The sequence below is a fragment of the Ranitomeya imitator genome, chromosome 2 (genome assembly GCF_032444005.1).
Source record: "Ranitomeya imitator isolate aRanImi1 chromosome 2, aRanImi1.pri, whole genome shotgun sequence".
Lineage (NCBI taxonomy): Eukaryota > Metazoa > Chordata > Amphibia > Anura > Dendrobatidae > Ranitomeya > Ranitomeya imitator.
Genome location: NC_091283.1, coordinates 9,835,278 through 9,848,022, shown reverse-complemented (window position 1 = coordinate 9,848,022; position 12,745 = coordinate 9,835,278). Strand labels below are relative to the sequence as shown.

At 47.8% G+C, this 12,745-nt stretch overlaps 2 protein-coding genes across 2 annotated transcripts in view; both read right to left on the bottom strand.

Moving 5' to 3' along the window:
• The window catches only part of SASH3 (SAM and SH3 domain containing 3), a 44,098-nt gene extending 40,970 nt beyond the window's left edge, over window positions 1-3,128 (bottom strand). The window contains exon 1 of the mRNA XM_069746092.1: window positions 3,016-3,128. Coding sequence (XP_069602193.1) covers window positions 3,016-3,072 — 57 coding nt within the window. The 5' untranslated portion in view covers window positions 3,073-3,128. The remainder of the gene's footprint in view (window positions 1-3,015) is intronic.
• Window positions 3,129-5,544: 2,416 nt separating this feature from the next.
• The window catches only part of XPNPEP2 (X-prolyl aminopeptidase 2), a 110,100-nt gene continuing 102,899 nt past the window's right edge, over window positions 5,545-12,745 (bottom strand). Inside the window, exons 20-21 of the mRNA XM_069746091.1 lie at window positions 7,411-7,509; window positions 5,545-5,924 (exon numbers count right to left, since the gene is read on the bottom strand). Of these exons, the coding sequence (XP_069602192.1) occupies window positions 5,724-5,924; window positions 7,411-7,509 (300 nt within the window). The 3' untranslated portion in view covers window positions 5,545-5,723. The remainder of the gene's footprint in view (window positions 5,925-7,410; window positions 7,510-12,745) is intronic.

Genomic DNA, 12,745 nt, shown 5'->3' with positions numbered 1-12,745 from the left:
TATTTAGGTGTATCCATATACATTATTATTATTATTTATTATTATAGCGCCATTTTTTCCATGGCGCTTTACATGGCCCACCCTGTACTCTTAACAAAACATGTAATCAGCACAACTGTATCAGGCCGAGAAAACAGAAACCGAACGGATCTGTTTAACATGGAATCTATGAAAAACAAATGAGATCTACTGTATGCGAAACTGATAACGACGAAAGGTCGTCTGTTACCGGATCCATTATGTCATCAGTCATGTCATCCGTTCATGGATCCATTTTTATACGTAGGTCTGCGCATGCGCAGAGCACTAGAGGGGTCCTGAGCTGCCGCTAGTAGGAGGCGAAACGTTACAAAAAAAAAGATGCAAAATGGAAACCAAGATGTGCGATATAAATACAATTTTTACTTGGATGCATTCAGAAACTGAAACTTTACTTTCCAGTCTGCGTTCATTTTTGCGCCATTTCTGAGGAACACATTTTTGTGTTTTAATTCTGGATCTGGAGTAAACTGATGATAACTGGACACATGAACAGAACCTTAATCTTAATATTTTATGCCCTGGAAATCTTAGCAACACAGTCAGGATAACGTTTTACCTCACAGCAAGCAGCAGCTGCAATTCCCGGCCGTCCTGTCTGTGATCGCCTGTGTGATCCTCGCCTGGGCAGGAGCTGCGCTATGTGAGATGGTGGGCTACTTTCACACTAGCGTCGGAATCTCCCCGTCGCAATGCGTCGGGCAGAGATTCCGACGCTAGCGTTTAACGCACTGCACAACGGAGGCAGCGGATGCATTTCTCCGATGCATCCGCTGCCCCATTGTGAGGTGTGGGGAGCTGGGGGCGGAGTTCCGGCCGCGCATGCGCGGTCGGAAAAAGCGGTCCGTCAGGAGCAAAAAACGTTGCATGTAGCGTTTTTTGCTCCCGACGGTCTGCCAACGCACGACGCATCCGTCACACGATGGATGGGACGTGTGTCAATCAGTCGCAATGCGTCGTCAATACAAGTCTATGGGGAAAAAACGCATCCTGCAAGCACTTTTGCAGGATGCGTTTTTTCTGCAAAACGACGCATTGTGTCGGATTGCAGAAAACGGTAGTGTGAAAGTAGCCTTACCCTGTCAGCAGAACTGGGAATGCAGCTCCGGCTCACTTTTCACAGTGACTTATTCTATCTGTTTCTTTTTCTCTTGCATTTTTATGGCCGTCATGATTTCCCGTTAATAACAGGTAGCAACTTCCTTCCAGAGAACACGACAATTGTGGTTTTATAAGAAATCTAGGAGTGAAAATGTCGCCATGATTTTATCTAGATCCCTGAGATAAGAGCGGCCTGTGCATCCGGGGATTATACCGGGGTCTCAACCCTACATGTGGTATCAATCCTGCAATGGGGTATCCAAGCCAAGATCTGGGGGCTGCATATATTACATGTCTCTAATGCGACCTTCTAAATATATTCATGTACAGGCGGCCCCCAGAAGCCTCGGTCACAGGGATAACAGTGGAAATGATAAAGTTTGATGACATTTTATTCACCTTTGTTTGAATGTAATTTGTAATAATTACAAGATGAAAAGTGACCTGTGCACACTGTCTGCCGGCAGGAGAGTGCAGCAGCTGAGACCCCGGAGGCTCCGCAATAAGAGGAAACCACTCATCTTATAGTATAGTAGTCACACATGAGGAGATTAGATACACGGCTCAGCAGACAGTATCAAACTGGAGAGGATTAGATACACGGCTCAGCAGACAGTATCAAACTGGAGAGGATTAGATACACGGCTCAGCAGACAGTATCACACAGGATAGGATTAGATACACGGCTCAGCAGACAGTATCACACAGGATAGGATTAGATACACGGCTCAGCAGACAGTATCACACTGGATAGGATTAGATACACGGCTCAGCAGTCAGTATCACACAGGAGAGGATTAGATACATGGCTCAGCAGACAGTATCACACAGGAGAGGATTAGATACATGGCTCAGCAGACAGTATCAAACTGGAGAGGATTAGATACACGGCTCAGCAGACAGTATCACACAGGATAGGATTAGATACACGGCTCAGCAGACAGTATCACACTGGATAGGATTAGATACACGGCTCAGCAGTCAGTATCACACAGGAGAGGATTAGATACATGGCTCAGCAGACAGTATCACACAGGAGAGGATTAGATACATGGCTCAGCAGACAGTATCAAACTGGAGAGGATTAGATACACGGCTCAGCAGACAGTATCACACAGGAGAGGATTAGATACACGGCTCAGCAGACAGTATCACACTGGAGAGGATTTGATACACAGCTCAGCACACAGTATCACACAGGATAGGATTAGATACACGGCTCAGCAGACAGTATCACACAGGATAGGATTAGATACACGGCTCAGCAGACAGTATCACACAGGAGAGGATTAGATACACAGCTCAGCAGACAGTATCACACAGGATAGGATTAGATACACGGCTCATCAGACAGTATCACACAGGATAGGATTAGATACACGGCTCATCAGACAGTATCACACAGGATAGGATTAGATACACGGCTCAGCAGACAGTATCACACAGGAGAGGATTAGATACACGGCTCAGCAGACAGTATCACACAGGATAGGATTAGATACACAGCTCAGCAGACAGTATCACACAGGAGAGGATTAGATACACGGCTCATCAGACAGTATCACACAGGATAGGATTAGATACACGGCTCAGCAGTCAGTATCACACAGGATAGGATTAGATACACGGCTCAGCACACAGTATCACACAGGATAGGATTAGATACACGGCTCAGCAGTCGGTATCACACAGGATAGGATTAGATACACGGCTCAGCAGTCAGTATCACACAGGATAGGATTAGATACACAGCTCAGCAGACAGTACCACTGGTGTGTAGTCACCAGATGACGGGCTTAGATACACAACTCTGCTACATCTGTGGAGGTGGTACACATCGCCCTTACCGTACACACACATTATGCCGCTTCCTACCTTCTTCTTCTGCGCCGGGTCCTTGTCGGAGGCGTTGGACGGTTTCCGCCGTAACATCTCTGATTGATAGATACAATGTATCGATGTATCAGGACTGGAGGTCGCTGGGACTTGTGCACTTTGCTTTGGAAGGATATAAATCATGCAACACATTACAGGAAGCCGGGTCACATGACCGCCCCCAAAAAGTTACTTCTCGCTCACAATGTCACCGCAGGAGACCTGTAAATGAGGAAGGAAACCGCAGCAGCAATAAACGCCCCCACAAGGGACTGCAGCACCAAGAAGAAAGCCCAATACTGGGTACAGTCACCAATATGGTGGGAATGTCGCCCAGCAGCCTGGACCCCAAACTGACAGCAGTGGACTGTGTGATAATGAGGGGCCAGGACCAGGTGTTTTGGTGTCCGAGATGAAGCTGATCGCTCCCCACCACCCCTCAAGCAAAGGAATGGGTCAGAGTCTAAAGTTACAGGACCCCAGGACAGGACTCCTTTCTACTGACTGCACCCTTAACCCAAAGGTCTATCTTCATCTCATCAGACCAGAGAGTCTTATTTCTCATAGTCTAGGGTCGTTCATGTGTTTTTTAGCAAACTCTATGCAGCTTTCATATGTCTTGCTCTGAGGAGAGGCTTCCATCCGTCCACTCTGCCATAAAGGCCTGACTGGTGGAGGCTGCAGTGATAGTTGACTTTGTGGAGCTTTCTCCCATCTCCCTACTGCATCTCTGGAGCTCAGCCACAGTGATCTTGGGGATCTTATTTACCTCTCACCAAGGCTCTTCTCCCACGATTGCTCAGTTTGGCTGGACGGCCAGGTCTAGGAAGACTTCTGGTGGTCCCAAACTTCTTCCATTTAAGGATTATGGAGGCCACTGTGCTCTTAGGAACCTTGAGTCCTGCAGAAATTCTGTTGTAACCTTGGCCAGATCTGTGCCTTGCCACAATTCTGTCTCTGAGCTCCTTGGCCAGTTCCTTTGGCCTCATGATTCTCCTTTGGTCTGACATGCACTGGGAGCTGTGAGGTCTTATATAGAAGGTGTGCGCCGCTCCAAATCAAGTCCTATCAGTTTAATTACACACAGCTGGAGTCCAATGAAGGAGGAGAACCATCTCAAGGAGGATCACAAGGAAATGGACAGCATGGGACTTACATATGAGTGTCTGAGCTGAATACTTATGACCATGGGATGTTTCAGTTTTTCTTTTTTAATAAATTTGCAAAAATTTCTACATTTCTGTTTTTCTTCAGTCAAGATGGGGCGCAGAGTGAACATTAATGAGAAAAAAGGAACTTATTTGAATTTACCAAATGGCTGCAATGAAACAAAGAGTGAACATTTATAGTCGTCTGAATACTTTCCGTACCCACTGTATACACTGATGACACTCAGATCTACCTCTCTGGCCCAGATGTCACCTCTCTGCTCTCCAGAATCCCGGAGTGTCTATCAGCCATATCCTCCTTCCTCTCCTCTCGCTTCCTCAAACTCAATGTGGACAAATCTGAGCTCATCATCTTTCCTCCATCTCACAGATCTTCTCTACCTGATCTATCTCTCACAATTAATGACATCACACTTTCCTCTGTCCTGGAAGTCCGCTGCCTCGGAGTAACCCTTGACTCTGCCCTGTCCTTCACACCACACATCCAAGCTCTTTCCACCTCCTGTCGCCTCCAGCTCAAAAATATTTCCAGAATCCGTCCTTTCCTCAACAGTCAATCTACTAAAATGCTTGTGCATGCCCTCATCATCTCCCGCCTTGACTACTGCAACATCCTTTTCTGTGGCCTCCCTGCTAACACCCTTGCACCTCTCCAGTCCGTCCTTTACTCTGCTTCCCCCCTCTGCAAATCTCTTCACTGGCTCCCAATTCCTCAGCGTGTTCAGTTCACACTACTAACACTGACCTACAAAGCCATCCACAACCTGTCCCCTCCCTATATCTCTGAACTAATCTCCCGATATCTTCCCTCACGTGACCTCCGGTCCTCCCAAGACCTCCTTCTCTCCTCCACACTTATTCGCTCCTCACACAATCGCCTCCAAGACTTCTCCCGAATATCCCCCATCCTCTGGAATTCTGTGCCCCAACTCGTCCGACTATCAACCACATTCGGATCCTTCAGACGGAACCTGAAAACCCATCTCTTCAGGAAAGCCTACAGCCTGCACTGACCCCGCTGCCTCCTCACTAACATCGGAGCTCCTGCAACCCCCAACCTACTGTCTCCATCCCCATCATCCTGTAGAATGTAAGCCCGCAAGGGCCGGGTCCTCGCCCCTGTGTACCAGTCTGTCATTGTTAGTTGGAATCAATGGTGATATATAAATAATAATGATTATAATAATACCTCGCTGGCTGCTTGTCAGTTCCAGGGACTTTTCCATACGTTTCTATGGACAGTGGAGGAGGCTGGCCTCATGTGATGCCTGCCCTGTGAAGTCCAGACCACTGCAGCTACCAATATATTCATTAATGCAATATTTTGATGCACAAACAATAAAGCACAGACCACACGTGATTCTTCCTCAATATTTATTATGTAGGATGAGTGTAGTTCTGAGTCCCTGCCGGCCATACCACGAGGTGCGATGTAAAGGTGCCTCATGCCTCCCTGCAGAGGTCACAGGCTGACGCCCCTTTAGTGTCTATTAGTAGTGACGGCCACATATTGCCAGTGCACTGGATGGCGGCATTATCTCACGCTGTGGTCAGCTGTATGCACAGGCTGGTGATGGAGCTTACAATGAGGACACCAATGGAGGCTGCGATGGCGGCTCCGTGTGACAGGGGTTTAGTGTTTGCCTCCAGCCATCTGAATGCCTCGTGAAGCTCTTGTTTCTGTAATACGGGTCCCAGAATTCTTCGGATCTTCTCATAATGTTTGTCTACATGTTGTATCTACAGAAGAAGACAAAATATATGATGTGGACTTGTCTCTATCACTAATGCCGTCACCATATGAGTGTCCCAAACCAGGGGCCCACATATCATTGGTGCAAACTGGGTGACCGCACAGGGGTCCGAAAGGTCAAGAGGCCACTAGTGTCTAAACCAGGGGTGGACATATTATTGGTGCAATCTGTGTGACCAAACAGAGGCCTGAGAGGTCAGGGGGCCACTATCATCTCCAAACCAGGGGAGGACAAATCATTGGTGCAATATGGGTGACCGCACAGGGGTCTGAGAGGTCAAGAGGCCACTATCACATACAAACCAGGGATGGACATATTGGTGCAATCTGGGTGACCGCACAGGGGTCCGAGAGGAAAAGGGGCCACTATCACGTCTAAACCAGGGGTGGACATATTATTGGTGCAATCAATGTGACCCAACAGGGGCCCGAAAGGAAAAGGGGCCTCTATCACGTACAAACCAGGGGTGGACATATTATTGGTGCAATCAATGTGACCCAACAGGGGCCCGAAAGGAAAAGGGGCCTCTATCACGTACAAACCAGGGGTGGACATATCATTGGTGCAATCAATGTGACCGCACAGGGGTCCGAGATGTCAAGGGGCCACTATCACGTCAAAACCAGGGGTGGACATATCATTGGTGCAATCTGTGTGATCACACAGGGGCCAGAGAGGACAAGGGGCCACTATCACCTCCAAAGCAGGGACCCTCATCGGTTTGTGTCCACCCGTGCCCCAATCTCTGCCTTTAACGATAGGATCTGTGACATAATGGTATTATCTCTGCCCTAATCGCTCCCTTTAACCATCTGATCACTGCGCCCAATGGTATAATCAGTGCCGCAAACATTGCCTTTAACTGTCTGGTTATTTCTGCTAATGGTATAACTACTGTCATGGGAATTGCCTTTAAATATCTTCCCTCAATGATATGATCAATACCCCAAAGTTGGCTTTAACTATGCGAGCCCGGCCCCCAGCGTGTAATCAGTGCCTCTACCCATCTGCCGGATGCCGCAGTGCTGAGATCTGTGCCTACAGTCACTGCGTCAGTCGTGTGAACGCTGCCATAATGGTGGAGTAGGACCAACACTATTCTCACTGCCTCAGACTCCGGCCACAGACACCAGGCCATGCCCCAGTTATCAGCCCTCCAGACCAGTGCCCACCAGCTAATGCCCTCCACCATCTGGCCCGTGCCCACGTGGTATAGTTCACTCTTCCAACACTACAGCCAGTTTGCCACCAGTCGTATAATGGTGAGATCTATGGATCTACATGGAGGATCAGTGATCACAATGCTGTGACCGATGCGCCCACATGGGGATCACTGACCGGGATCTGATCCGGGAGGGAAACACACGGGAACGTCACCGGGACTCTGCAGCGCCCTCTGCCAGGAATCAGTGGTGTCTGCAGGGTGCTGTGCCGGGAATCCTGCACTTCTGTCTGTTGTGTTCACTACTCACCTGCACGTCGGTCATTATGCTCGTGTCAATCAACTTTCTGTCGTATGGGACTAAGGTCACAGTCTCAAACGTGAGATACTTCTCCCCTCCGAAAATGTTCTGTAGCCAGAGAGAAGGAAGGAGATGATGAGAAGGGGAGAAGTGAGACAACACAAAGGGTTAATCATCCTTCCACAATCCAGTGTTACTATGTAACAAAATGTGTCCTAAACACTGGAGAAATGGTAAACACAAAGCATCCTCAGCTCCACACATAACAGACTGCCCTCTAGTGGCCATGGTCACATACGACAAGCAGGAGTAGTCTAGAAGCCAGTTCACACATTATACTGTGCACTTACGTTTCTGCTGGACGCTATGAATGCCTCTAACATAGAAATGACGATTCGTGTTTGTCCACTGGGATTAGGAACCGTAGGCTGTCAACCAAGGTTAGGACAGGAGGAAATGCTCCATGTACAGCACTACGGAGTAGGTTGGTGCTATACGAGTACTGAGATTAAAAAGAACGTCCGTTCACACTCGCTCCATATTCTGTGGGGTCGATAATTACATTTCCCACCACTTTCTCGCTGTGCCTGCAGACTGCGCTCAGTGTAAACCCTAGAAGCGCTGTGCTGAGCCGGCGTCCTTTCTGCATCTGGCCGGGTGGAATGGGCTCAGTGTATCGGGAAGGGCAATGCTACACGACCCGTGTATGTACGGGCACCTAGGGGCAGTAGTGATGAGCGAATATATCGCACGAACAGTACGGTATTCGGGCTGTCCATTACGCAGCGAGTAATTTGGTATTCACCTCGGTATATTTGAATGACCCGCTCAGCAGGTTTGGCGCTTTATTTGCAGCCAACGAACATGCTGGCACCATCTTTCATGTGACATTACGCTGCCCGAACGCCAGATGCTTGTTGCTCTGTCATGTGCATCATAGTGCGGCAAACACGGCTTCTGATCGGCGGTGAAATCATGCTCGCTGTTCAGACCTGCGGGTCCCACACTGTCAAAAGACAGCATGAGCGCGCACCTGTGATCGTAGGTGTAAAGTTTACCTCCGGTCACTGGTGTCAGCTGATGGGACCACAGCTCCCATCATCTAACACCTGCTGCCGCTAATAACAGTGAGAGCAGGAGCGGCTGATGGGAGGATTCATCAACTGCTACTGCACTATAAATAATTTAAAAAAAATAACCTGAGTGGGTTGCCCTCTATTCTTGATAACCAGCCAGGCAAAACTCACAGCTGGGGCTGCAACCCTCATCTGTCAGCTTCAGCAAGGCCAGTTATCAAGAGGGGTCCCATGCTGTTTTTTAAATTACTTAAATAATTTAAAAAAAAAAAAAAAAAACGGCATGGGTCCCCCCCCATTTTTGACAACCAACCTTGCTAAAGCTGACAGCTGGGGTTTGGTATTCTCAGACTGGTAAGGGGCCATGGATATTGGTCCCCCGGCCTAAAAACAGCAGCACGCACCTGCTTAGAAAAGGCACATCAATTAGATGCACCAATTCTGGCGCTTTGCCCGGCTCTTCCCACTTGCCCTGTAGCGGTGGCGAGTGGGGTTCATATTTGTGGGGTTGATGTCACCTTTGTATTGTCCAGTGACATCAAGTCCACAGCTTAGCAATGGAGACTAATGGCTATAAACATCGGCCCCCACAAACAAAATTACACAGGAGCCCACGCCATTTTTTTCAGAAAAATAGTATTTTAATAAATTTTGCTCACATTGTACTAATTGTATTTGCCATACAGGTGTATATGTGTGTGTGGGTATGTGTGTGTATAATATAATCCATCTCTTCTATGCTGATATTACAGGAGCCAGCAGATGTAATACCGGCTTTTCTTCTATGTATCTATGTAATATAAATATATATTGTAAGACAGGGTTTACTGCATGTCTTGGGGGACACTCGCTTGGCAACGGGATAAACGCACACAGGCATGATTTTCTTACAAAAACAGTCTACTTGGTTTATTTTTGACGTCAGCATAAACCACAACCTCAGGAACTTGGTAGTATGCAACAGCCTGGACAGCGTCTGTACAGTACACATTCAGCTTTATAGTGGAACCACAGTCCCTCACTGACCCCAGTCAGCATAACACGTCCGTTACCTGTTGGCGTCCATCACACTGGTTCCCGGATCCATCTTATCCTCAGAGGTGTCCCATAAACATCTCTCACTGAACCCGGTCAGTATCACGGTTATCAGACCGTCCACTCCGGAGGTATCTCACAGGCCTCCTTGCTCTGGCTGAGACTAGCCAGCACTCGCTCCCATGTGCCAAACACACCTCCATTACACAGGTGTAACCACACCCAGGTACCTATCACATGGCCGGTCAAGTGATCGTGACATCACCGCAGGTCCTCAAACACACAACCATCTTAGGTGTTCAGACACACCCCTTTGGGTGGGTATGTAGGTGACTGAACCCACCCAGCTCTCCAATCACCTGAAAGTCTTCCCAATGTAAAACATGCCCAGGCTTCCATCACAGGGTCACCCACCTCTGCGATACATACCACCCATTAATCACATGACCAGTCGCTATACCCCAAATTATATATATATATACACACACTGATCAAAAAAATCAGGGGAACACTTAAACAACAGAATATACTGTAACTCCAAGTAAGTAAAACTTCTGTGAAATCAAACTGTCCACTTAGGAAGCAACACTGATTGACAATCAATTTCACATGCTGTTGTGCAAATGGAATAGACAACAGATGGAAATTATTGGCAATTATCAAGACCCCCTCAATAAAGGAGCGGTTCTGCAGGTGGGGACCACAGACCACATCTCAGTGCCAATGCTTTCTGGCTGATGTTTTGGTCACTTTTGAATGTTGGTTGTGTTTTCACACTCGTGGTTGCAAGAGACGGACTCTACAACCCACACAAGTGGTTCAGGTAGTGCAGCTCATCCAGGATGGCACATCTATGCAAGCTGGGGCAAGAAGGTTTGCTGTGTCTGTCTTTCAGCGTAGTGTCCAGAGGCTGGAGGCGCTACAAGGAGACAGGCCAGTGCACCAGGAGACGTGGAGGGGGCCGTAGGAGGGCAACAGCCCAGCAGCAGGACCATTATCTCTGCCTTTGTGCAATGAGGAACAGGAGGAGCATTGCTAGATCCCTGCAAAATGACCTCCACAAATGTGCATGTGTCTGCACAAACGGTTAGAAACTGAGTCCATGAGGATGGTCTGAGTGCCCGACGTCCACAGATGGATGTGCTCACAGTCCAACACCGTGCAGGACGCTTGATATTTGCCACAGAACACCAGGATTGGCAAATTCGCCACTGGCGCCCTGTGCTCTTCACAGATGAAAGCAGGTTCACACTGAGCACATGTGACAGACGTGACAGTCTGGAGACGCCGTGGAGAGCGATCTGCTGCCTGCAACATCCTTCAGTATGACCGATTTGGCAGTGGGTCAGTAATGGTGTGGGGTGGCTGTTGTGAATTCTGTGGCAAAGCTCCCTCCTGTGGTCACAAGTGGTACTTCGGCTGATTCTCTCTGTGAGCTTCTGTTGGTGGAGGGAAGTGGTACTGCGGCTTCTGAGTTTCCTCCCTCAGGTGATCTGGTGAGGTCGTTAGGTGCTTCTCTACTTAACTCCACCTAATGCTTTGATCCTGGCTTCCTGTCAATGTTCCAGTGTTGGACTTGCTTTTCCCTGGATCATTCCTGTGGCCTGCTGCTCTGCATAGCTAAGTTCTTCTTTGCTATTTGTTTGCTATTTTTTCTTTCCAGCTTGTCTAATTTTTTGCTGGAAGCTCTGGGACGCAAAGGGTGTACCTCCGTGCCGTTAGTTCGGTACGGAGGGTCTTTTTGCCCCCTTTGCGTGGTTTTCTTTAGGGTTTTGTGTAGACCGCAAAGTTACCTTTTCTGTCCTCGCTCTGTTAAGAAAGTCGGGCCTCACTTTGCTGAATCTATTTCATCTCTACGTTTGTCTTTTCATCTTAACTCACAGTCATTATATGTGGGGGGCTGCCTTTTCCTTTGGGGTATTTCTCTGAGGCAAGGTAGGCTTATTTTCTATCTTCAGGCTAGTTAGTTTCTCAGGCTGTGCCGAGTTGCATAGGCAGAGTTAGGCGCAATCCACGGCTGCCTCTAGTGTTGTTTGGAGAGGATTAGGGATTGCGGTCTGCAGAGTTCCCACGTCTCAGAGCTCGTTCTATGATTTTGGGTTATTGTCTGATCACTGTATGTGCTCTGACCACTATGTCCATTGTGATACTGAATTGCCTTTCATAACAGTACAGGAAGCCAAAAGTACTAATGATTCTCAATAGAGGGAAAAAAGAAGTTCTGAGACCATTTTTTTTTCTTTGCACTGTGTTTTGCCTTTTTTTTTCCCCTAGACATTTGGGTGGTTCAGTACACAGGTGTAGCGATGGACATTAGAAGTCTGTCTTCATTTGTGGATCAGCTCTCGGCAAGAGTACAAAAGATTCAAGACACTATTGATCAGAAATCTATGTTAGAACCAAGAATTCCTATTCCTGATTTGTTTTTTGGTGATAGAACTAAGTTTCTGAGTTTCAAAAATAATTGTAAATTATTTCTGGCCTTGAAACCTCGCTCCTCTGGTGATCCAGTTCAACAGGTTTTGATTGTTATTTCTTTTTTGCGCGGCGACCCTCAGGACTGGGCATTTTCTCTTGCGCCAGGAGATCCTGCATTGAGTAATATCAATGCGTTTTTCCTGGCGCTCGGATTGCTGTACGATGAACCTAATTCAGTGGATCAGGCAGAGAAAAATTTGCTGGCTCTTTGTCAGGGTCAGGATGAGATAGAGGTATATTGTCAGAAATTTAGAAAGTGGTCCGTGCTCACTCAATGGAATGAATCTGCGCTGGCAGCTATGTTCAGAAAGGGTCTCTCTGAAGACCTTAAGGATGTCATGGTGGGATTTCCTATGCCTGCTGGTTTGAATGAGTCTATGTCTTTGGCCATTCAGATCGGTCGACGCTTGCGTGAGCGTAAATCTGTGCACCATTTGGCGGTATTACCTGAGCTTAAACCTGAGCCTATGCAGTGCGATAGGACTTTGACCAGAGTTGAACGGCAAGAACACAGACGTCTGAATGGGCTGTGTTTCTACTGTGGTGACTCCACTCATGCTATCTCCGATTGTCCTAAGCGCACTAAGCGGTTCGCTAGGTCTGCCACCAATTGGTACGGTACAGTCAAAATTTCTTCTGTCTGTTACCTTGATCTGCTCTTTGTCATCGTATTCTGTCATGGCATTTGTGGATTCAGGCGCTGCCCTGAATTTGATGGACTTGGAGTATGCTAAGCGTTGTGGGTTTCTCTTAGA